This window comes from Pyrus communis, chromosome 15, assembly GCF_963583255.1.
Source record: "Pyrus communis chromosome 15, drPyrComm1.1, whole genome shotgun sequence".
Lineage (NCBI taxonomy): Eukaryota > Viridiplantae > Streptophyta > Magnoliopsida > Rosales > Rosaceae > Pyrus > Pyrus communis.
The window spans coordinates 6,428,365-6,455,076 of NC_084817.1; the positions used below are offsets into that span (position 1 = coordinate 6,428,365).

At 37.4% G+C, this 26,712-nt stretch overlaps 2 protein-coding genes across 3 annotated transcripts; both read left to right on the forward strand.

Moving 5' to 3' along the window:
- The first annotated feature begins 2,963 nt into the window (after positions 1-2,963).
- LOC137717238 (ribosome-inactivating protein SNAIf-like) lies at positions 2,964-4,616 on the forward strand. Its single transcript, XM_068456536.1, has one exon. It carries the CDS (start codon positions 2,964-2,966, stop codon positions 4,614-4,616), a length of 1,653 nt encoding a protein of 550 aa, XP_068312637.1.
- Positions 4,617-20,121: 15,505 nt separating this feature from the next.
- On the forward strand, positions 20,122-25,043 carry LOC137718070 (probable E3 ubiquitin-protein ligase RHG1A). 2 transcript variants are annotated; one of them, XM_068457582.1, is made up of 6 exons: positions 20,122-20,353; positions 21,611-23,438; positions 23,856-23,909; positions 24,186-24,284; positions 24,390-24,527; positions 24,609-25,043. In XM_068457582.1, exons 2-6 carry the CDS (start codon positions 21,702-21,704, stop codon positions 24,738-24,740), a joined length of 2,160 nt encoding a protein of 719 aa, XP_068313683.1. In that variant the 5' UTR covers positions 20,122-20,353; positions 21,611-21,701; the 3' UTR covers positions 24,741-25,043. The 2 variants fall into 2 exon arrangements, with proteins under 2 accessions (XP_068313683.1, XP_068313684.1); XM_068457583.1 differs by having other exon boundaries at positions 23,859-23,909.
- Positions 25,044-26,712: the final 1,669 nt, after the last annotated feature.

Below are 26,712 nucleotides of genomic sequence, written 5' to 3' on the forward strand. Positions count from 1 at the left end.
TTGATTATATTCTTTATATCTTCTTTCCCGATTCACGACGTTTTCCATTCTAGTTAACTAAATTTGATTATATTCCTTATATCTTCTTTCCCAATTCACGATGTTTTCCATTCCAGTTAACTAAACGTGCTATAATAAAACCCAAACCCAAGTTTTAAGTTTTTTAACCCCTCCCCCACCCACCACCCAAAAAAATGCAGAAATCAAGACAACCTAAGCGGCCCCTGAACTCAAACCCCACCCCCACACCCCACCCCCACCCCCCCAAAAAAAAAAAAAAAAAAAAAAAAAAAAAAAAAAAAAAAAAAAACAACAACAACAACAAAAACCCCCCACCCACCCCAACCCTCTTGAATCCTGAATAATACTTGGTTGACCCCAAAAACATAAATAAACCAACAACAACAACAAAACCCCCCACCCACCCCAACCCTTTTGAATCCTGAATAATACTTGGTTGACCCCAAAAACATAAATAAACCAACAACAACAACAAAACCCCCCACCCACCCCAACCCTTTTGAATCCTGAATAATACTTGGTTGCTCAAAAGATGAGTATGAATTTTAACTAAAAATTGTTCGTTGCCAATTCATTGAATTTTATGTTTATGATCTAAACTGTTCATCGTATAAACCACCATATAAAGATAGTATTTACAAAAAATAAAGGGCAAAGTACAAAAAACTACCTCAACTATTGGGGTCACGACAGTTTCATACCTCATCTTTTAAAAGTGACAATGGCATACCGCATCTTACGAATTTGTGACAATGCCATACCTCCGTCAATTTTTCTGTTAGTTTTTCTGTTAAATGCTGACGTGGCAAGAGACGGGGACCACTTTATATTAAAAAATTAATAAAATATTATTAAAAACTAAAAAAAATATTTAATATTTTTTAAATATTAAAATAATAAATAAAAGTAAAATTAAAAAAAAAAGGATAAAGTACAAAAAACTACCTCAACTATTGGGGTCACGACAGTTTCATACCTCATCTTTTAAAATTGACAATGTCATACCGCATCTTACAAATTTGTGACAATGTCATACCTCCGTCAATTTTTCTGTTAGTTTTTTTGTTAAGTGCTCACGTGGCTTGATTCGGGACATACTTTCTATTAAAAAATTATTAAAAACTAAAAAACAATTATTTAATATTTTTTAAATATTAAAATAATAATAAAAAGCAGAGAAAAAAAAAACCATCAATTCGTCCCTCCCCTCCCCCTCCCCCTCCCCCTCTCTCTTCTCCCCATCTTCATTTTCTTCCCCCCACCCGCAAACCCAAAAAAATAAAAAAAATAAAAAAATTTTGAAAACCCAACAACCCCCCTGCAGAAGAACAAGAAGGAGAAGGAGGAGGAGGAAGAAGAAGAAGAAGAGGAAAAAAAGGAGGAAGGAAAAAAAAAAAATTCCCCCCTGTCGGCGCGGAAAAAGAAGAAGGGAGAAGAAGAAGGAGGAAGAAGAAGAAGAGGAAGAAAAGGAGGAGGAAGAAAAAATAAAAATAAAAATTTGAAAACCTATCAACACCCCCCTACGGAAGAAGAAGAAGAAGAAGGAGAAGGAGAAGGAAAAGGAGAAGGAAAAGGAGAAGGAGAAGGAGAAGAGGAAAAAAAGGAGGAAGGAAATTTTTTTTTTTTTTTTTTTTTTTAAAACCATCAACTCCCTGCGGAAGAAGAAGAAGAAGAAGAAGAAGAAGAAGAAGAAGAAGAAGAAGAAGAAGAGGAAAAAAAAAAAATTGAAAACCCATCAAACCCCAAATCCACCACTTTCATCCATTCTCCACATCCTCTTCCGCATCCATCCTCCACCTTCTCTGCTCACCCATCTTCCCGCCGACGAGATCTGGGTTTTTTTTTTTTTTTTTTTTCTGGGTTGCAGGAGGGAGAAGAGTGTGGGTGTGGGTGTTGGGAAATTGAGTGTGGGTGTGGGGGGGAAGACAAATTGGATTCTTTTTTTTTTTTTTTTTATTGGGATTTGCAGGTGGGCGAAGAAGATGAAGATGGGGAGAGGAGAGAGGAGGGAGGAGGGAGGAGGGGGGAGGGGAGGGACGAAATGAGGGTTTTTTTTTCTTCTGCTTTTTATTATTATTTTAATATTTAAAAATATTAAATAATTATTTTTTAGTTTTTAATAATTTTTTAATAGAAAGTAGGTCCCGAATTAAGCCACGTTAGCACTTAACAGAAAAACTAATAGAAAATTTGACGGAGGTATGACATTGTCACAAATTTGTAAGATGCGGTATGACATTGTCAATTTTAAAAGATGAGGTATGAAACTGTCGTGACCTCAATAGTTGAGGTAGTTTTTTGTACTTTACCCAAAAATAAATTAAAACTAAGGTCATTTAGTCATTGAACTGTATAAAGATGATAGAATTAGTAAAAGTATTACTAACCATCTATGTATTTGCTATAATAGATTAACTAAACAACTTTAATTTTAATTGATTTTTTTGTAGAGATTATCTTTACAGAGTGATTTATAATATGAACCGTTCTGAGCATAAATGCAAAACTTTGTGATTCGAACATGAAATTTTTTTAATAGAAATTCATATTCATCCTTAAGTAACTAAAGCATTGTTCTTGAATCCTCCTTCCCAACACCTAGCAATTTATTTCAATATCTTTATTAGGAAACTGCCCTCTATGACCATTCCTCTCGCTATGAACCCAATACTAATTCATTGGGCTTAAGTGTTAGGCTCAATTCCATTTAAAGGCTCCAAGACTTTAAGGTTTGGTAATGCATAACTTCCAACAAGAAGTAGGTACTAATTTTTCTTTACAACTGCCAACTCCAACTGCTCGCTTTATCACTCATTTACTTAATTGCATCCAACACATTTTGCAAATGCGAAAAATACTATTTGAACCAACTATAAAATCAGACGCATATTACCTTGCTGATCACCAACAGAAATACATTACGTACCTACATATATAGCAGAATGACGAGAGTGCTAGCAATATACATTACTCTCGCATTTAGCCTCTTTCTCTATGGCACCGAGTGCAACATCTCATTCTCCACAAATGGAGCTACAAGCAACTCATACAACAAGTTCATAAAAGCACTGCGAGCCCAACTCACAAATGGAGCGACCAGAATATATGATATACCTGTCCTGAACCCATCTGTGCCGGACTCACAACGCTTCCTCTTGGTTGATCTCTCTAACAATGGCAACAACACCATAACCGTGGCAATTGACGTGGTGAATGTTTCTGTTGTGGCTTATCGCACACGTGCAGCTAGATCTTACTTTCTTGCTGACGCTCCTGATGAAGCTTTGGACATTTTATTCAACGATACCAGAGGGTTTTTTCTTCCATTCACAAGCAACTACATTGATCTTGAGAAAGCCGCAGAGAAATCCAGGGACAAAATCCCATTGGGACTCACTCCACTACATAACGCCATCACCAGCTTGTGGAATCATGAGTCGGAAGAGGCTGCAGCGTCGCTACTTGTGATCATTCAAACAGTCTTTGAAGCAGCAAGGTTCAGGGTCATTGAGCAGCGAGTTCGCAACAGTATAAGCTCCAAAGCTAACTTTATACCAGACCATGCAATGCTGAGCTTGGAGAACAATTGGTTGGCTATCTCTTGGGAGACACAACATGCACTTAACGGAGTCTTCAGTAAGTCCATTCAACTTCGCTCTACCAACAACAATCTTTTCCTTGTAGACAGTGTTAGTTCAAGCATCATGGCCGGTGTCGCATTCTTATTCTACAACTGCCATGCTGTGACCTTTCCCAACATAATCAAAATGCCTGTTAACGTTGTGATGGGCAAGGAAATTGACAATGAAATATGTGCGGTACAAAACCGCACAACACGCATAAGCGGTCTAGAAGGATTGTGCATTGACGTGAAGAATGGTCTCGACAGCGATGGGAATCTAGTCCAAATTTGGCCATGTGGGCAACAGCGCAATCAGAAGTGGACATTCCAACCAGATGAGACGATCCGGTCAATGGAAAAATGCATGACTGCATATAGTACTTCTAGCCCTAAAAATTATGTCATGATATACAACTGTACTACGGCTGTTCCGGAAGCGACTAAGTGGGCATTATCTACCGATGGCACAATCACACATCGTCGCTCCGGACTTGTTCTCACTGCCCACGAAGCTACGCAGGGTACCACTCTAACTATAGCTACCAATAGCCATTCTCCTAGGCAAGGTTGGAGAGTGGGAGATGATGTGGAGCCCACAGTGACTTCCATTATTGGGTATAATGACATGTGCCTTACTGCCAACGACGATAAGAGTCGAGTATGGATGGAGTATTGTGTGCCCAGCAAGAATCAACAACAATGGGCACTCTATAGTGAAGGCACTATCCGAGTAAATAGCGATCGCACCCTATGTGTCACATCCAATGGTCACAACTCATCAAATGTAATCATCATACTGAAATGTGAATTAAGAAGGGGCAACCAGCGTTGGGTGTTCAAGACAGACGGTTCCATTTTAAACCCTAATGCTGAATTGGTTATGGATGTGAAAAACAACGATGTGTATCTGCGAGAGATCATTTTGTATCCATACCATGGGACACCCAACCAGCAATGGCTGCCGTTCTTCTAATTAAGCGGCCGGCTAGAATGACTACACTAAATATGTTCAGATGAACCCTAAATAAGTTTGGACGTTCTTCATCACACTATTTTGTCTTGTATCCACACATGGGTGTGTATTACTAAAATATTCAAATGAGACATTTCTGGGTTTTTCATTACACTACTTTGTCTTTGTATCTCTTACTTCAATTGTCTTCGTCGGGATATCCAATTAATTAAGTTTGTTTTTTATTTAATTATGATTCTTAAATTTCAAATTTTAGGGATTTTAATTTGATTGATTGACATTCTAGGTTGGTTTTAGATGAGAAAAATTAGTATAATTTTAATACTTAATTTCATATTGTGTCACATCCCGGCTCAGGGTCCACCACATCCCGGGTCCGATCCACCACCGTAGCACGATATTGTCCGCTTTGGGCCCCAACCACGCCCTTACGGTTTTGTTTCCGGGAACTCACACGAGAACTTCCTAGTGGGTCACCCATCATGGGATTGACCTCTCGCGCTACTCGCTTAACTTCGGAGTTTCGATGAACCCGAAGCCAGTGAACTCCCAAAAGGCCTCGTGCTAGGTAGAGATGGGAATATACATATAAGGATCACTCCCCTGGGCGATGTGGGATCTTACAATCCACCCCACTTAAGGGCCCAACGTCCTCGTCGGCACACCACGGCCAAGGTTAGGCTCTGATACCAAATTGACATATCCCGGCTCGGGCCCCCATCACATCCCGGGCTCGACTCCACCGCAGCACGATATTGTCCGCTTTGGGCCCCAACCACGCCTTCACGGTTTTGTTTCTGGGAGCTCGCACAAGAACTTCCCGGTGGGTCATCCATCATGGGAGTGCTCTCGCGCACTATTCGCTTAACTTCGGAGTTCCCATAGAACCCGAAGCCAGTGAGGTCCCAAAAGGCCTCGTGCTAGATAGAGATGAGAATATACATATAAGGCTTACAGGATCCTCACCCCTAGGCAATGTGGGATGTAACAATCCATCCCCCCTTAGGGGCCCAACGTTCTCGTCGGCACACTTCTTGCTAGGGATTAGCTCTGATACCAAATTGTCATATCCCGGCTCGGGGTCCACCACATCCCGGGCCCGCTCCACCACCGTAGCACGATATTGTCCGCTTTGGACCCTGACCACACCCTCACGGTTTTGTTTCTAGGAACTCACATGAGAACTTTCCAGTGGGTCACCCATCATGGGATTGCTCTCGCACGCTACTCGCTTAACTTCAGAGTTCCGATGAACCCGAAGCCAGTGAGGTCCCAAAAGGCCTCGTGCTAGGTAGAGATGAGAATATACATATAAGGCTTACAGGATCCTCACCCCTAGGCAATGTGGGATGTAACAATCCATCCCCCCTTAAGGGCCCAACGTTCTCGTCGGCACACTTCCTGCTAGGGATTAGCTCTGATACCAAATTGTCATATCCCGGCTCAGGGTCCATCGCATCCCGGGCCCGCTCCACCACCGTAGCACGATATTGTCCGCTTTGGGCCCTGACCACACCCTCACGGTTTTGTTTCTGGGAACTCACATGAGAACTTCCCAGTGGGTCACCCATCATGGGATTGCTCTCGCACGCTACTCGCTTAACTTCAGAGTTCCGATGAACCCGAAGCCAGTGAGCTCCCAAAAGGCCTCGTGCTAGGTAGAGATGAGAATATACATATAAGGATCACTCCCCTGGGCGATGTGGGATCTTACATATTGAGACAACACTTTCTAAACATTTCATAGAGAGATAAAAATTAATACATTTGGAAAATGATATCATTTGGTTTTTATTTTTGTAGTGTAAATTGCAAAAGTACTTTTTATCTTTGATAATTTTTCGCACTTCTCTCTCCTGCTCACTTCTTATTTTTTTAATGAAAATGTGATAATAGATTAGGCAAGCTAAGCTACGCATAGGACTTGGTTGTCAGACTACAATAGTCGAAACCTTACCCTCTAAACCGCACAATGTGGAAATAAAGAAACCAGACCCCAGGATTAGCCGTCAACTACAAGTAGGCTACTTTCTTCATGCTCAAAGTGATTAGAAAGGGCTAACTCCTTAATAGAACGACCCCTCATGTGAAGTCTAGTTATATTGTTTGGCTTCCCTTGTCAAATGTTATAAATTGTACCACACATACTATAGTTAGTTTTCGGGTTCAAATACTTCTTTGGGATCATGTTGCTGGAAATATTCATCTCAAAAGCTTAATTTTGCTACATCAAGGGTTCGTTTATACATATGCATTTCATGTCATTATTTCCAGTTCATTATGTCTAGTGGCTTTGTCTAGTCAAAACTTACAGCTACTTTCACGCGAGCTGGGCACACACTTTAAGATTACTCACGTAGGCTTCTTGACAGCTTTTTTCCCCAAGAGTGTTTTTCAACCCTAAATCTTTTCTGATTGCTTTTGCACATGACACGTGTTCCTTCCATGCCCTTTCTTGTCTGAAACAAAGCTTACTATAAAAGCTTCATCTAGTGTTTCTTTTTTAGTTAGCTAGGAGATTGATATTTTTCTAAGAATGATTGTTTCAACTGGGAGTTGCTTCTTTTGTTCTTACTTGAAAACCTTCGCCAAAAAATCACAATCATGCACTAAATACCCACATCATTGCATACTAGGGCAGCATGATTTTGATCTTTGTTTAAGCTTCTTCAGTTTCAAATCTTTGAGCTGACCTCTTTTTGGATTCGTGTTAGTTTCATCTTTTAAGTGTTTGACTGGTGAAACTAACTAGACGATCGAATCCAGATTTACATCAACTTTATCATAACATCATTTGCATAAGTTGATTGGATCTCGATGCCACAAAGTGAAAAGCTCAAGATAAGCTATCACTTCATGAAGATTGAAGGAGTTCATCTCGTGGAAGATAAGGTTGCACAAAGGTACAAGCTGCTCCATAAATTAGGATCTAGGAATTGAGCTTGTGTGGTTACTTTGTAAGAATCTTGATTTCACTAGTGGATTGGATTCAGTGGAGAGTCCCTGGTTTGTTAACCCAGAAGTGAGTTTTTCAGGCCAAAAACATCATGTGCAATTTATCATTTTTTCTAGTTTACTTATCTTACATTTACTTGTTATATACATAGAGTGGTCTCTGGGAGCTACTAGTATTGGGTGGATTCTCACCATGGATCGTGATCGTGTTGCAAGATCTTGCAACTCTCATCCTTTCTTTGATAGAACAAAATATGCCACATGGAGCGAGAAGTTTCAAATCTTTCTAGAAGCACAAGATCTAATTGTTGTGGATTATCTTACTTTTGAATGGAAGGCCTCATCGAGGACAATTGATGGTGAATTTGTGATAAAGGTCAAAAGTAAGTGGACTCAAGGGGAGATTAATTCCGCTATATCTAATAGAAAAGCACGGAATGCCATTGTTTCTGCCATCTCACCAACTCAATTTGCACAAATATGTTATTGCACTACAACAAAACAAGTATAAGACAAACTCCAAATTCTACATGACAACCAAGTGAAGGATCTTAAACTCCAAATAACTCTTTCAAAGTTTGAAGATTTAAGAATGTTGGAGTCTAAGACCTTATCGGTCTTTTATGAGAAAGTTGAAATGTTGACTAATGAGGCATTGGGGGTTAGGAAAACCTATTGATGAGACAACAATTGTCCAACCTTGCCCAAGAGATTTCAAGCAAAGAAGGCTACTATACAAGAATTTCAAGACTTAAATGAAATTAAACTTGGAAAGTTGGTTGGCAAACTCATCACCTATGAGATAGAGCGAGACTTGCATAAAGGTGAGTCCAAGAAGAGAAAATAGGTTGCTCTTCAAAGTATTGACAAATCTCAAACAATGAATGAATCATGTGTTCAATCCCCTGATGAAGATCTTGTCGTATTTGTTAAACAATTCCAAATGACTCTCAAAAAAAAAGGAAAAGATGTTAAAAAGGTTGGGGAATCATCAAACAATTCTCTCGGTCAACATCATGATAAGCTTACTTCTAGACGAAGTCAAATGAGGTTTGTTGATAGGAGGGACAAGTCTTCTTCAAGTGTACCTGGAGGTATTTGTTGGATCTATAAAAGAAGCCTCTACTAGTGAAAAAGATGATGTTTTGAATGTTTCTAAAGATGTAATGCATCATGATGTGTCTGATGTGTACGACTCTCTGTTTGAGGAGATTCATGTTTTAAAATTGGAAAATACGGAGCTGATCGAGAAGGTGTTTGAGCGGCAAAAAGAAATTGAGTCTCCATGTATCAAAACAAAGTTGAATGAGAAAGTTACTTTTCTTGAAACTAAACTTCATAGATTGAATGAAATGGCTCATGTTTGCATTGGTGAAGATGAAAGATTATTGCATCTCTTGATGCTCAGGTTCAGGAATTGATGATATCTCAAGTAAGACTACTATAACAAGTTCATGAGTTGAAGGTCAACAACGAAATGCTTCATGCAATCAACTTGAGGTTATCATCTAAGTTGAATGAGGCTGTGTACAAAGTGGATTATTTTACTCTTGATGCTAAAAAATTTAACAAAGTTCCATGTGTTAGAAGTCAATATGATGTCAAGAATGCTGTTGTTTTTGTGGAAAGTGGACCTAGGTGCTGAAAACTATTCTCAGAAAAGAAGAATGACATGAAATGTAAAGTTGATCGACTAGATATAGAAGTAAAAAGAATGGCTCAATTGGTTAATTCTTTAAACTTTGGCAATGTCAAGTCATATCTGAGTCATCCTCTAAGGGTTTCTGAAAAAGTCTGGTGACTCACTGTGCTTCTTATGCTTCTAAACCCAATGTTTGGTACTTTGATAGTGGATGCTCGTGTCATATGGCGGGTGACAAAGAGGCATTCCTGTCATTTGCACTTGCTAACAACAATATGATTGAGTTTAGGTTGCATAGCTTACATTACTGAAAAGGATATTATCAATATTCCTAAACTTCCCTAGCTTGAAAATGTTTGTTATGTGGCTGGGTTGACGACAAACCTTCTGAACATCAGCCAATTGTGTGATGATGTTGCTAATGAAGTTCGTTTCTCAAAGGGGTGTTGCAAAGTTGTTGGCAAAGATGGAAAGATTATGCTGGTTGTTCTAAGATCAAAGGGTAATCACTATTCTCTTATCATTCCCAAAGGTGGTGAGCATACAAATTGGAACAAAGAAACTGATATATCATGGGTTCTAAAGGGGCAGCCATATCTCTTATTCTCTCAATGTTTTTTGTGTGAATCATCCAACTTGGAAAAACATATGATGTCTTGCATGAAAACAATCTATGTTGTTAGTTGCATTGAAAAACAAAGGTATGTCCATCTCTGTCATGCAATTGCAAATTGTGACCTTGTTTTGTATCCTTGTGATATTCGGTTGTGGTTGTTGTATGTGTTGCATTACTTTGGTGTAAAACTATTGGCTATTTGCTTTCATTGTAATAATATGTATGAAATTGATTTTTGAAATAGCCCCATCTTTCATTGAAGCATAAATTATTTTGTAACTCAATTTCATTTCATTGGTGAGATTTATGGAAAGAAAAGCATGTGCTTTTAGTTTCGTTTGAGAAACAGCTAATTAACTATATCACAAGCATTTTGGACCATCAATGGCATGAAAATCTTCGATAGTCTGTTGCTCTTTGTGCCATCAACTGAATAGGTCAAACAACTATGCTTCCAATTTTCTTTACTGCATGTATAGTTTAATTAGTTATATGTAACTAGACAGCCTTCTCATCAGTCAACTCTGTTGTTCATGTTACACATCTCTTAACTGCCATACATGGGTGATATTTTTTGGATTAACCTTGAATAATATTTCCACTGTGATGTTAAAGGTTCTCTCTTGTTTGGTTGATAGTCTTTGAAAAATCATTCCTTCATTTAGCAAAAACTTATGTTGATTGTGGGGTTAAACTTACTTTGGTCTTGATTGGGTTGTAGTGATTCTACTTACTCCAAAAATTGAGTTGAAGTATCAATTCCAGTGCAAAACATCATCTGTTGTTGTCTTGCTTTCTTGCTCAATGCTTCACAAAAGAAAAATCATTAATTTGAGCATCATTACAATCACCTATGAGCAATCTTCTCAAAAGCTTATCCAAAAAGGGGAATCTAAATCATTCTTCCCTACAAACATGTTCTCACATGCAATGTCATGTTCAATCAAATCATTCCCACTTGTCATAAAAAGTTCAAAAGTGTTTTGAGGTGCTTCAAATACAACTTGCACCAACCATATCAAATGACTTGGATTTCTTACTTCCATATGTCATCTCAAAGTTCCATTTGGCTTTGGCTTCCCATTATGCATAGTTTTGTGTTTTGCTCCTTAACCCAATTTATGTTCCAAGTGTTGTTTCTTGAACTTGATGGATTATTAAAAGTTTGGTTAGTCTTAAAATTAACTTTGATCTTAGTGGAATGATGTTATGATTTAAAGTTGGCTACCTCTAATCTCATTCCCTTACATTGACACATCATGGTTGCCTTATGAACATGTGTTAATCCTTACTTTACTGTCCCTTTATGACTTTGAAGACTTTTATAGATATCACTGCATATCATATTTCCTTTCAAGTCTTTATTTAAGTTTAGTTCTTTTGCTTGGAAGGCAAGGTTGCACAAAGGTACAAGCTGCTCTGTATATTAAGATCTAGAAATTGAGCTTGTGTGGTTAGTTGTAAGAATCTTGATTTCACTAATGGATTGGACTCGATGGAGAGTCCCCAGTTTTTTAACCCAGAGGTGGGTTTTTCCGGCCAAAAACATCCCATGCATTTTATCGTTTTTCTAGTTTACTTATCTCACACTTTGTTTGTGTTGTATGTTCATTATTATTTGCAAAGAGCTAAGTCCATGCAACTAAGATTATCAAACTTAAAATATGCACTAAAATGGATCTTAGTTAAGGAATGTTTTAGTAAACTGAGCTTAAACTTGACTACTGCTGTCATGAGTAAACTAACATATCTGATCTTAGTTGATGAGTGTTGTTGACTAGGGGTGGGTTCGGTTCGGTTCGGTTCGGTTTTTGGCCAAAAGCGAAAACCAAATTGAAATTACTGTTTGGTTCGATTTTTCTTAGGTTTTTTTCAATTTTGGGTTTTTTCGATTCGGTTTCAATTTGGTTCGGTTTTTCCCATGATTTTTTTTTTTTTTTTAAATCTGAAGTTAGCCAAAGAAGACCCCAGAAGAGTGAAGGAGGAATTGTTGCCATCTTGGTCTGTCAGAGAGCGAAATCCCAATAAGGAACCGAGCTTGCTCTTCGTTCTTCATCGATTTCAATTGGTTTTCTTTTCTCACAGACAAATCATCAAACAATAATTATAAAGCAAATCTGAAGGAAATCTGCTACCAACAAATCATCAAACAATAATTATAAAGAAATATGTTCTTGCTTTGTTCCCGAGATCCCTCTTTTGCATCGGGAATAAAGATGGTGGATTGTGGCCAGCTTCTTCTCCTTGCTACCAAATTGAAAGATTATAATATGCAAAACCCCAACAAAATAATTAAAAGAAAAACTCATTTTAACTAAGCAAAATCACAATATAAATCATATTCGTTTTGATTCAAAAATTACCTGTGAAAGATATGAAAATCTGGATTAGAATCTTCCAATTTAGATGGGTTCCGATTCAAAGGGGGCGAGGGAAAATCATGGTTTGGAAGAAGGAATATGCGAGGAGGACAGGAGAAGATTGGAGAAAAAAGTGATTTGGAGGAACAAAGGAAGGAGAGAGAGACTAAGGAACAAAGGAAGTATAGATGAAGAAAGTAGCGAAGGGGGAGAGAGAGAGTGTAGAAGAAAAGTGAAAACTAAAATGGAAGTCGGCTAGGGTTTGTAAACTTTAGAAATTTCATAAAGCATAAAGATTAGAATACCTATAAATAACTTAGTTGTACAATTATAGCAACACAAAGCTAACAGCAAGTTGGTTTGAAGCAATTATCCGAACTAGAGGGAAGAGGTTCGAATCCTCAAGCCACCAGGTTTTGAGGTATTTGTATATGATTTTCATATATCGGTTCGGTTCGGTGCGGTCCGGTTTCTGGACCTCAAAAACCAAAACCGAACCAACCAGATTCGGTTCGGTTTTCGATCCGATTTTTTTCGTTTTTCGGTTTTTCCAACCCACTTCTGTTGCTGACTAGTCAGACAAACACATATATAGATTTGAAATTGCAAGTTATTCCACCTGGTACCAATTTCATCCCCACCCCGATCCCCTATCTCCCTTCCTTTTCCCCATTTCATATAGTAAACAAACAACCAATATCTACATAGCATAAAAACGATAATGTAATTTAATTTCACCAAAAGCAAACAATTGAGTTTTTCAATTCAGGAAAATTAAACAATTGGGTATCAAAATTTAAAAATAACAAATGAGTGATAAAGCACCTGGGTAAAGGAGAGAGCGTGACGAGCATTGAGAACAACATAGAGTTTGTTATCTTTCAATGAATGACTTTCACTTGTCATCAAAGCGAACTTTGGAACCTTGAGAATCAACTCTCCTTCTCTAAGATGATGAGCAACACCCATATTACCTTTCATTAAAATCCAAATTAAGATGAATTCCAAATTAAACAAATCTTCAACCAGAAGATCTTGGTCTTGCTTTTCTCCCTCAAAATTCCACTGTTATATTTCACTATGTTAACGAAAAACATCTATCGAAAATTTATTTAATGAGAAAACCACAATTTGAATTTGTAAATGAGAGTGAGACAATCTCACTTGCACACGGTGGTTTTCTGCTGTTTATCCAAAAACATACTCGTTGAAATCTAAAAAGCTCGGTTTTTTTCCTGATTTCCTTCAAAACGAACCAGAAAGCAACATGAATGGCCAATTCGTCAAAATTCGGCCAAAAACTTGCTGGACAATTCAAAAATTTTGAGATTTCACATTCTATTTGCTTTTGTATCATCTTATTCATAATTTCCAAATTTGCGATTAGATTGGGAACAACATATTACCAGGTGATGCATCTTAGCCCTTGGATGATATCGGACGGCCAGAAAAACTTTGGCACAATGCCGATCTGCACCAAAGAAAATTTGTTATCTTCTGACAAAATGTTTAGCAAAAGATTTTCAAAGAACTTTTAGCTGTGACCTAAAAATGCATTTGGAAACTGAATAAAAACTTCAGTTTACTTTTAATAAAAACACTTATAAACAGAAATTCACAAAAGACTGTAAATATTCTTCCGTGTTCCAGTATAAATTTCTAGTTAATTTGGTTTTAAGCGATATCGGAGGAGGCATGACAATTGGAGTCACATATGGCGTTGAGATAGTGCTGCATTAGCTGAGCGAATATGTTTTTGTTTGAAGTTCCCATAAAATTGGGACAAATTTCTCTTCTCCCCATTACAAATGATAAAGAAATTTTTAGTTGTGACGGGAACACGAATGGTACACCACGTGTTATTATATAAGTGAAATTTTTTTTTAATTTTTAAGTTATTAACCTTTTAATACACATATTCCACCTTTTAATATTGAAAAATCTCTTCAAATGATGCTCGAAAGTCAAACACATCGGGGATTGTGTAATCTAAAAGTCAAATCAACTGTGACCTCTATACATGTCTACTTTGTTTTTCCTTTCAAGTTCTAAAAAGCTTTCCCTTCTTCTCTTCCCCAATTTCTGTTTACCCATGTGGAAATTATTGAAATTTGCTATTGTGTTTTCTTTATATACTTTGAACGAGTCACTTTTACAACTAACACATGTTTTTTATAATGTTAGAGCCATATCAGATATTTTAAGAAGGATTTCAGAAAAATTGTAGTTGGAACGAGATACATTTTGACACCCGTATCAACAATCATATAATCATATAAAAAAAAACATAAATTGACATATTGATAGTTGGTATAGTGTCTGTAGAGCAAAAAATAATCCTTATTAAATTGACGAAGTCTACAAGATTTTCGTGTGCATTCCAACATTTCGGGAGGCTTGAGCAGCTTACTACAACATCGTCAAGCTCCCTTAGCCAATCGAATGCAGTCACATGTTAGGGCAAAGCCCTACACATGTGGCCGACCCTAGCTCTATAAGTACCCCATCTTTACCAATTTATAGTAAACTTTTGCTACACACTTAAGCCCTAAACTCTATAGAGAAACTGATTTAGGCATCGGAGATCTATTGACCAAACCCTCCAATCTCGTTGGGCACGTGAGGCTTCGCCCTTGATTAAAAGTGTTATTTGTTTTATATGTACAATTTTATCAAAACTGAAGACGGCGAAAATTTGCTGTGTCAATATGACAATCAATATAGATCTCGGTTCAGCTACAGTTGAATAAACAAAACAGGGGTTGTTTGGTAAATGCATTCATTATTGATCAAGTTTAGTTAGGAGTCCAGTCTATGAGTTGTGCAAGTTAAAAGCTGACAAATTGGTACCATAAATTAATCTGGATTCATTCATTTTGTATTGGGATGAAGTTGCGTTTGTTAATTAGCCCTCACAAGTCAATTTTGGTGATTGCTTCTGACCCAAAATTTTGCAAGTGGACTCTGTGGAATGCCGATTCATCTCTAATCTTTTTGATTTTTTTATTTTGATATTTTTCAGATATGTCAATTCCCCATCGACCACAAAAGCACTGGCATGCTCTCTCTCCTTAGTCAAATTATTTGGTTTAAACTTTAATGCCATTGCTTCGGTTTTTACAAATGTGCAATCTGTGTGTCCTTTTCGTGTCACATTTCATCATCTTGTCTTGAGGAAATTGAATTGTATCAGAAACTCATTTCCTTGCTATGTGGCAATCTTGCTCCCTCAGCTCAAAAGTACTTATTCAAAAAGTACTTATTAAAACAGCTCCCACCAGTTGGCCTCTCTTTCATGTGTTCATATACAAAAATTAGGGAAAAAGATATAAAGAGCTTTCTTCCATGTGTAATAGACCGGAACTGCCCTCGCCTACCTGCACTGACTTCCTTGCCTTACGAAAAGCATTTAAAAAGTTTAATTTTCCCTCCCCCCTACGCTGGCGAATGCCTCCTTTCTCTTCTCTGAAGTCTACAACAAACAAGTGGGAGAGGCAGGATTCGAACCTACGTAGAAAAACTTCAACAGATTTACATATCATTATCCCACATTCGATTCCCACTTTGGCCCATATGCCCACACAAGCTGATGAAATTGTGTTATTTGCAAACCCTAGTAGGGATCATGGGTTTTGTTCCCTAGGCATAAATTTGATTTCCTAACTATACCGTTAATCAAATGTGAGTTAAGCCAATTAGTTAGCATAGTGTGCTCATTCCTTTACACTCAAGTTCATCTCCTTTCCATAATTTAGAATAATATATAATACAAAACAAAAATACATCTTTGAGGAAATTAGGCCATCTCCAACCGAGAGTTGGCCAAAGGGCTGGTTTTAGCCCTCTGGCCCTCCAAGATATTAATATTTTAATGAACAGTACATGGCCATATTTGCCTCCGTCTCCAATCGAAGGCCAAAGGACCATAGGGCTCGTTTTAGCCCTGTCACAAAAAACCGTCTTCAACCAAGGGCCATAGGGCCAAACATAATTTATTATTTAAAAACTACAACTTAAATTCAAATCCAATAGCTAAGTGACGTCAGCTAGCCGTTGAATTTTTTTTGTTTAACTTTGTTTTATGTTACTTAATTTAATTTAATGTTGTATAATAGCTTAGGAAGTTATAGGAAAAAAATATAATTTAAAAAAAAATATGAAACAAATTTTGTGAAATAGAAGTTATAGGAAAAAAAATAGAATTTAAAATAAAATGAAACAAATTTGTGAAATAGAAGTTATAGGAAAAAATGGAAGTTAAAAAAAAATATGAAACAAATTTTGTAAAATAAAAGTTATAGGAAAAAAAAAATTAAAAATATATATGAAAAATAGAAGTTATAGGAAAAATTTTGTAAATAAAAAATAATAATAAAACTGTAAAAAAAATCAAAAAATCAAAAACCAAATGCAACGGCTAGCTGATGTCAGCTAGTCGTTGCATTTGAATTTTAGCTTAAGCATTCTTGTCGATTATAACCGACATGAATACATTTATATTAAATAATATAAATGTATTCGATTATAACCGACATAATTAATGTTTTTTCTGGCCAACCCTTTGGCCCTTTCAGATTCCGTGGGGCCCTCTTAGATTCCACGAGCCCTCTGGCCTAGCCCTCGGTTAGAGACGGTTTTCGGGCTATTTTCGACCCTCTTGATCCTTCGGTTGGAGATGGTTTTAGTATAACCCTTGGTTTTGCACATCAACCAAGTCATTCATAATGCACGTCTCACAAAACTATTAAACCCCCTTATAATTTAGTCCTACCAGCAAAAGAGTTGTCTGAATAACACTTAATACAGCAGCCCTACTAAAGTTTATCTAGTACTCCACGTACCTCTCAAGAAACTGAAGCAAGAAACATTTAACTGATTAATTGCAAATTTTAATTCCTATACATGCATACTTGCCAACAATCACCACAACTTGAATCTCACCGCATCACTCCACTAACTTGAAGCAAATTTTGTTTATTGCAAGTGTGAAATTGCACAAGTCATTAAGGTTTGTACTTGAATTTTGATGCATAATTGAAGCCTAATCATATTATTATAGACTATTCAAAAATATTCTTCTGGACTAAGCCAAATCCCCTTGGCGTGTACCCTAGCTAGGGTTTTTAGCCTTTTCCAAGTTTTCTCCCATCTCAAAAGCACCAAAATTTTCTAATATTCTCCTTGGCGGAGGAATCGTCAATCTTATCCCATTAGTAAATTAAGATATATATTATTAATAATTAATGATGGGTTTGGTTACATAAGCGAGTTCAAATGGGCGAGCTATTGTTTTTGTATATCATGAATACAGACACGTGAGCGTTACTATTCTACTTAAAATTTGATGTGCGAATCTATTTTTTATTAATACATCAATTATGTCATTCATTTTAATCATGACACGTGAAATGACACATCACGTGACTTGTGTTTTCGATGTTCATAAAAAATTACCAATAGAAACGACATGGAGGTGGAGCTTTAGCTTGTTTTCGTGGCCTCAAATTAAAATACAAAAACTGTATGAGCAAGATAAAAAGCAAAGCCGAAGCCGAAGCAACCACCTTTGAAGGGGCAAGAGTGAAGAGGAGACTAGAAAAACAAAAGAACAAATAGAACCAAAACAAACGTAAGAAAAGAAAGGAGAAGAGGCCCACGATTGAGATATGAACGGTAGGCGAGAAGGATTTATAAAAGAACAAGTTAGGGGAAGAAAGAGAGAACCTTGCTTGGACACTTAATTGGGACATTTATTGGTCTTTGTTTTCACACCTCTTTCTTCAGCTAAGTTTTACAATGCACATACATCAATATAAACACTCCTATTTTTTAATGTGTCGAAAACACAGATTGATATATCAAGTATCATATATAAGTAGTTAGAGTACTTGTATTATGATATTTGATGTATCGAAACGTATTCTCGGCACACTAAAAAGTCACCCCTCCTAGTGTCCCTTAAAGATAAAAGGCAATAAAAAAGATAAATTAATATGGACTAATAAAACTGATTACAAATTTTTAATCAAAAAGGTAAAAATCTGAGATCACTAAAGACGCATTAGCCATTGGGGTCATATATATAACACGATTTAATGTTTATCTAGTTCTATTTTTTATTTTAAAAAATTAAAAAAGATAATTGATTCTACGTGTACCTATTTTACCAAATAACTCAGGTGTACTATAATAGACTTGAAAATTGAGTTATAATTACAATTTTATAGGAATCAAACTCATAAAATTGACCAGAAATTATGAGGAAACGCAAATAGACAGGTCTCACAATTAATAGATTAGGCTCAAATTTATCAACTCACGCCACTATTACAATAATTTTATAGGGATCAAACTCAAGGTGCCACAAATTCGAGATGCTTAATTTTTATATATAAGAATCAAACTAACTTTTGTCATTGTGGAAGACCTTCAGATTAGTTTGAGACTACTCATGGAAAGGTTAAAAATGTTTTTTTGACAACTGAAAGCGTTTATACATTAGACAAAAACTTAAAATTGTTTATGGGCTGTAGAAATTTTAATAAAAAGTTATTGAATTTTTAATAAAAATTTAACAAAAAAGAAATATCTACATAAGCAGTTTAAACCAGCACTTCCTGTCTTGACATTGATCAAGCACCAAATCAGCTATCTACCCATTTGATTTGACCCTAAAATTGAACCGACAGAATAATTAGATGACCCATAACATATGGTAAAACTCAATTTGGGTGCACTATTATTGCCTCTTACCCAAAACACTGATTTTTGTTTTTCCTTTTTTGAGTTTTTTTTTTTTTTTTTTTTTTCCCACCAACTGTGAGAGATGAGAAACAGATTGTCTCCAAATAGTCGGTCAAAATTTATAATGCAAAAGCACCAAAAGCCATATCTTTAGGAAGGTGAGCAAAATCTAAACAAATCAAACAAACATATGAGACCCCACTGTATTGTAGCATGTTGCATGTCACGTGTACTCACACGAATTCTCTATTATTATTATTATTATTTTTTTTTTTAATTAGTAAAATTACAAATAAAGAGCTTTTTCTTCAATTTATTGCATCTCGAGTTCAAATCATTCTCGTATCTCTTCTTTGAACCCTTGGGAGGTGGTGTGGGGTGTCACAACTCACAACCGGAGCTGAAAGTTTCAGAGTCAGAAAGGGCTCCTCAAGAAAATGTAAAGGCAGAGAGAGGAGGACATAAAATGTGATAATATTGATAGGAGAGGAGGCAACAGCCAACAGGTGCTTGGCGTGAAAGAGCCACTTGTAGGGCTTGCAATTGGGAGACATTTCCTCCTCTCTTTTTATTTTCTTTATTTTCTTCTGAGCGAGATTACATATTTACTTAAAGTAAAAATACGATTTGAATGGTTCAAATTATTAACTTTTTGATTGTATTTTCTTTATACAAATAATATTGAAAATAGAGAACTCGAACTCAAGATGTTAGTGTAATAAAGAATGTTCTTAATTAATCGAGTTACAACTTACAACTTTGCTGCTTTACTTTTCTTATGTTTACAACACACTAAGATTACAATTACTCTGATTCTTGAGTTATGCGTTTATTAACACGTATAAAATTAAAAAAAATATATGTATCTTCTAATTACAATCCATAATGCAATACTTGAAAATGTTATACACGGTTTATGTAAAAATCAGGACAACCTGCGTGAGCCATTTTGGTAAGCGGCCCCCTCTACTCCAACACATCCCCCCTACCCTTTTGAACCCTCCTCCCCAACACCAAGTAGGTGGTGTTGTTAATTAGTTTTTAATCTAATTTAATTATGTTCTATAATATTCAATTAATTTCAATTTCTTTGTTCGGAAACTGCCCTCTATGACCATTCCTCTCTCTCTGTGGGTTGTTTCGTAAATTAAAGATTACTGTCCTCTTTAATCTCTATTTCTTTCTCTCCCTTTCTCCTTTCAATTTCATTCCATCCACCCAAAGGGCCAAGGCCTCTCCCTTTCCTCCCAACCCCCATTGCTCTCAGTGGGTTTTGTTTTCCATTTTTCTCACCTATTTATTTTTTTCTCCAGAAAAATAAACAAAAGAAGGGTCTTTTCATCACCCACCCGGATTATCTGGACCAGTTCTTTCGATTTTCTGCTCCGGATTGTTTTCATATATCGGTTTCGTCATCTGGGTATGTTTTGTTTTTCGATTTTGTTCGTTTACTTTTGTGGGTTTTCAATCGGTCGGTTGCTGATATGATTGGATTTGAAAAGACTTGGCTTTTGGATTCTGGGTTTTGTTGTGGTCTTGTTTGTGCTTGTTGTGTTTAATCTCTGCAGCTGGAAATATAAAGGTTGTACCTTTTCAGAACAAACCCAAGATTCTTACTTTGTTATTGGGTTTTTGTTCGTCTGTGTTGTTAACATTTGATGTCTGTTTGTTCTAGGTTGTCGTTTGTTGTTTGATTATGTGAATCACTTTTGATATCATCTGCTTCTGGAATTTGGAATGAGATTTTGGCTTTTGAGGTTTTCGGCCATCCATATTTGACCTTGTCAGTGGGTGAACCGATCTCTAAATTTTTACCAATGGGTTTGATAAGTCATTCTTTGATTATACAGATGATAATTCATTGTGTACCGTGCGTGTGGTCAGGTGCTTGTCCGACAGCTTGCACCTCTCGATTGTACTACGTTATTGTGCTCTAAAGTTTCATGTTTTCAGCTGGTGGGTACCTTAATTTATGTGAATTTGATTGCCTCGGAAGTGTTTCAGGAGTGGGTTTAGTTTTTCGATCATTCTTTGCTTTAGCTGTGGGAGTTGGTTTGGCTGGGGTTTTTTATATGTGGGAATGCCTGTGTTTGTGTGAATTGAAGGATGCTTGTTTTACCTGATATAGCTGCACATTCAGTCATTCACTCTTGTACTGCAGCAACATGATAATGAACATTTTATCTTGATGTTCACCTGCTTTCAGGCCAGGATAGCATGGGTGATTTTCCATTACCTTATCGCTAATCTAAGCTTAGCGTGTGTCTTCCTGTTTGGTCAAGTAGGTGTTCTGGTGTCATTGCAAATATGGATACTAGTCTTTGATTCAACTATCACCCGCTGTTCTCCCACAACACCTACCCAAGAGCTTAGAGTTAAAACATTTTGTTGAAGCATAAGTGAGGGGTTAAAAAAAGTAACATGAAGAAAGGCATTGCCAGTAGGCAACGCAACTCACACTCTAGCTTCTTCCTTCAGTTAGGCATTCAAGTTTTTCACACATGGAACACATAAATATCCGAGAACTCTTTGACCGGTGTTGAAAGTTTGCACTTCTCTTACCTATAAAAGAGAAGAAAAAGTTTGTTGCTCTTACTTTTACAGCATAATTTTGCACCTATAATTTACTTTAAAAATCTTCAAACTTCATAACCTTTCTTCTATTTTGTTTTGTCAGGTCTGCCAAAGTACAAATAATGTATTACTTATACTGAAGATTTCTTCAAGTTCTTTACATTTCTTTTACAAGAAGATTCATATTAGCGCTAATGCAAGGGCAGAGGGGTACTATTGGTTCCTTGCCTGAATTCCTAGAATTTGACCATGGAAGTGCATCAAACGATGCTGCTCTAGATCAGCAAATTTGCTGGAATAGCACACGGAATCCTGCAGAACGGATTCCAGACTATGTACAATCACCCAGTGATATGAATGTTGGGTTTGTGAATTCTATGGGACAGGAGCGACAACACTTGAGTAGATGGTGCCTAGGTGAACCTAGTTCTAGCAACTCACAGAGTGAGGTAAGTAGTGATGAGCGGAAACCAGATCTTGGATGGTCATCTTCAGTGGATCCTTGTGTAGAAGCTGCTTCAAGATTAGAGGAGCGACACTATGAACCAACTAATAACCTTTCACTGGACAACAATGTGAATACCATTTTTACACAAAGTTCCAGTTCTGATGCAATCCCACATAATCTGAACTTGAATGCAGGTTTTGCGGGTCATGGTGGTGATAATAGTCAAGTAATGGAATGTCCTAACACATTCAAGTATAACGTTTCTGAAAATGAGCAAATTCGACCTCCTAGCAGTTCTAATTCCTTTATGCTTCCTTCTGGAAGTGCTGGATTTTTAATGGGAGAGAATGATGGCAGATCGGGTAGTTCATTGGAGGGTCGTCGTGTATCTTGTAAAAGAAAGGCCATGGAGGGAAATATAGGGCAGTCTTCTTTAAGTGGAAGTTGCAGTTACTTTCAGCATACAGACAGTGGTGGAAGGACTTCTGTTCCCGCTCACTATAATGCAGTCAGCAGCCTAAGCATATCCACTCCATCAGAACAGGGGAATTCAAGACTTGGAGTAGTTGGGAGAGCACTTGCTTCTGACAGCCTTCCTGATTCAAATGCTGGAAGAAGCTCAGAAAGCACTCATAGGAACTTCCGTGTGAGGATAAACCCTTCAAATCAGCAAAATTCTATACACTCAAATAGGTTCTCGATGGGGAGGGCTGCTAGGCATTCTAGTATTTCCTCTTCGAATCATTCACCAAGTCTTCTTCCAGTTGATCATAATATGGACCTGAGACCAGCACCAGCGTTAGATAATATGAGTTCACAGAACCAGCCAGTTGTCATCCATGTTCCTGCTTTGCCGCAAAATGTGCAATCGTTGAGATGGAGTGGAGGGTCTAGCTCAAGAACTGGCAACTTATCAAATTCTGTGGTTTATGGAGACAGAGATGCTCCACAGCCTCCACCACGTGAGGAAGGGAGCTCAAGAAGCATGGCGAGACACATTTTGGATCATCCTATTTTCGTACCAGCAACTGAATTGAGAAATTCAGCTCGGCATCCTGCAGGTGCATCTAACAGAAATTTACCTGGTGGAAATGCAAGTATTCCTGGTAATGTTGCTTCAGCATCCCGGACTGGCACAAGTTCAGGTGTTAATCCAGCAGCTGCACCTACGTGGGTTCCTCCTCACAATTCTCATCCGCAATTTCCTCGAAGATTATCTGAATATGTTCGCCGATCGTTATTTTCTGCTTCTGGTAGTGAGCCTGGGAGTCAGGGCACTAATTATTTGCCTCTGCATTCGGGTCCTGCATCATCACCAGAGGTTGAGAGTTCATCTGGTACAGGTAACCAAGGTCATCATCGGTCTCACCCAAGGTCAGCATCTTGGATGGAGAGACATGGCGATGGTGGACTTGGACTTCCATATTCATTACGGACTTTGGCTGCTGCAGGGGGTGAAGGAAGTAGCAGGCTGGTATCTGAGGTGTGTTGTAGAACTCTCTCTCTGGCTGAGGGTTTTCTTTCAGAATATTTTTTTTTTATCCCATTATTTAAAGCATTTGGATGAATATCAGGGAGAACCCACATTTATGCGTAATCACCTATTGATGTGATACCATCAGATGTCTGAATATAATTATGACCACGATGATACAGGATATGCAATCACTTTTTCCTTTTAGTCAATCATGAATGTTCAAAAATAAGATAAATTTTTCAGTCCTCTAAATCATTTTGTTTCTAACCGTTTATGTGATTTTTTCATCTTCAACTAGTTACATCATAATTCTTGTTATTCAAGTTTTCTGTTACTCTAATACTGCTAAGTTTATATTATTTTGCTAGTTATGGGAAAAGAGATATTCATCTAAACCTTATGAAGTTTTTCTTCTCTCTTTAGCAGATTTGCAATGTCCTGGGTCTTATGCGTAGGGGCGAGAGCTTGCGATTTGAGGTTAGAATTTTATTTGCTTATATTGAAGCACCTCAGTATACTCACAGTTTTGAAAAAGAATCTGTTTTGATAAAGCACAAATGCCTTATTCTCGTCACGGGATTCTGGTTTTGGAAGTTTAAGGCATATATATCTTTTCCTTATATATTTGGGGACCCGGTGTTTCTGTTTTCATGTTTAAGAAATAAGAATATCATAACCAAAGGCTGTTATGAGATGTGAGAATTTTTTTTTTGAATTGTGGTCTGACATTTGGCTTGTACTTCTTTGTGTCAGGATGTTATGATTCTTGATCAGTCAGTCCTTTTTGGGGTGGCTGATATTCACGACCGACATAGAGATATGCGACTTGATGTTGATAATATGTCTTATGAGGTAATTGATTCACCCAACCTCCCGCTTCCTCAAAAGATACATAACAGTCTGCTCCCCTATTGGTAGAAATTAGATTATTAAGACATAAAAATCTAATTATTGTAGGAATTATTGGCTCTGGAAGAGCGTATCGGAAACGTGAACACTGGATTAAGTGAAGAAACCATATCAAAGCGCTTGAAACATAAGAAGTATATTGCAGTAGGATCTTCGGCAGATACAGAGCCATGCTGTGTGTGCCAGGTAATGACCGCATAATGCTCAATCTCTGTTACATTTTCATGTTTTTGCTTTGCTTGATTTATATATACTGTTAATATGCAGGAGGAATACAATGGTGGAGAAGATCTTGGAACGCTCGAATGCGGACATGATTTCCACAGCGAGTGCATAAAACAATGGCTGATGCACAAGAATTTGTGCCCCATCTGTAAAACTACAGCCCTGGCAACATGAGGTCGACGACGTCAAATGTTTTTGCAGGCTAGTTTTTCTTCAAATTAGGTAAAGAGGGTTGCGTATGGAATCAGTCTGCCTACATATGGGCTCACTGAGTCCCAATGCCTCGATGCTTTCACCTTTCCGTGTTGGTCGAGTTGAAGTTGGTCCAAAGCACTACTTCAAGCGCCGAGCGGAAAATTACTTTAATTATTTTTTATTTTATTTAGAAGGCCTCTTATTGGAGGCATCACATTTCGAAGTTGGAAAAGCAAAACTGGTACTGACTTTTCATTTTATCAATGAATGATTAGGCTTCTATGTTTTTTGTTATGGTTTGATCCTGTTTCTGCTGCAGATTCTTTGTTATACCTGTAGATTTCATGATCTCAAATTCCTTTTCGGAGGGCTTGATAGAAAACGTAACTAGTTCTAGGATTTTTGTTTCTCTGTTTCGGCTTTCTTTGCAATTCCATGGTGCTGCAGCAGAGGATTGATCAAGGTTTGTTTGTTTAATCTATGCAATGCAGACATGTCTTGGATCTTAATCTTTACTACTAGGCTCCCATTTTGTTAAAAAGGTAATTAGGCTCATCTTTTGGTCTTACGTGCAAACAGCTAAGGGCTTGTTTGAGACTGTACTTTTAGGAATCACTTCTGCTTGGAAGTGCTTTTGGTATAAGTGTTTTCAGTATTAGTGTCAAATTTTATTAACAATCCAAGGGTTTGAGACTATTTGAGTAGGAATCACTTATGCTCATTAGTGCTTTTAGTATATACATGTCCAGTTTCATTACAAAACCAAGTGCTTCTTGACAATGTACTTGGAAGTGACACAGTAAATGCTTCAGAAAGCGCTTTTACGACTAAAAAGTGATTTTAAGGTTTTTTGCTAGACGTGGTTAGAAGCACTATTAGTTGTCAGAAAGAGAAAGAGATCCTATTCGGATCTCTTCCACTAAGACCACCGGATCAAATGAATCGGGTCCTTGAAATTTGATCCAACGGCTAAAAATGGGAGCTCCTTTTAAAAGTTATAATAATTTTAGCCGTTGTATCAAAATTCAAGGATTCGGATCACTTGATCTGGTGGCCTTGGTGGAAGAGATCCAAAGAGGATCTATTTCCGTCAGAAAGTGCTTTAACCCTACAAGAAGCAATCCCAAACATGCCTTAATGTAGTCAAAGCGTAGTGGAAGTTTAGCCGTGAACTAGGTTTGCTGGTTCCCTTGTAAGTTGTTGGCTTTGCTGGCCCCTTTGTAACTTGTTGGATTTGTCGGTCCCTTTGTAATGATGAGCAGGTCTGGAATTAGATTGACGAATTAGATTGACACTTGGTTGGATTAATGTGTCATACTCATCGCAAATCATAATGAAACTTCACATCAATCGAGCAAGATCTTGAAAATCTCAAAGCTTTAATCAAGTTCATGAATCAAGATGTTAATATCATTTACAATTTCACATGCTGATATAATCATATTGATGCTGATATAATCACATTGATGTTTGATCGTGGTTGGGAACCTTTGGATCCAATTAAATTGCAGAACAAGAAACGTGGGGAATGTTCTTGTGCCCTAGAATTTTCTACCTTCCTTTTTCCTTGTGAGTTTCTCTTAGGTCACTTTTTAGGGCGTGCGTTGGCAAACCCCAGTGAATTTTTCTAAAAGAAGAGGGATTTGAAGTCGTGTGATGCAGAGGTTGTAGGTAGCAGTCAAGAACACGCCACTGAAAAGGGAGGGAGCCTCGGGATTTGCACCTTTTGGTGTCCCCTTATTAAATTCTACAGGCAAGGGTGACGTTTTTGGTTGGATAAGACGGTGGAGGAGTGCATGGTGTGTTTGACTTTAACCTTCCGACGTTGAACAATGCACTTTTTCTAGGGTTTATTACAAATTTTGCCCCTAAATTTTTGAAAATTTTCAAAGTGCCTGGAACATAGACGATATGCCATATGTTATTATACAAGTGGTGGTAAGAGCAACTC

Coding starts and splice junctions, on each gene's coding strand:
- LOC137718070 (XM_068457582.1), top strand. CDS start 21,702: ATGCAAGGGCAGAGGGGTACTATTGGTTCCTTGCCTGAATTCCTAGAA. Junction 24,285..24,389: donor TTGATAATATGTCTTATGAG/GTAATTGATTCA, acceptor TAATTATTGTAG/GAATTATTGGCTCTGGAAGA. Junction 24,528..24,608: donor AGCCATGCTGTGTGTGCCAG/GTAATGACCGCA, acceptor GTTAATATGCAG/GAGGAATACAATGGTGGAGA.
- LOC137717238 (XM_068456536.1), top strand. CDS start 2,964: ATGACGAGAGTGCTAGCAATATACATTACTCTCGCATTTAGCCTCTTT.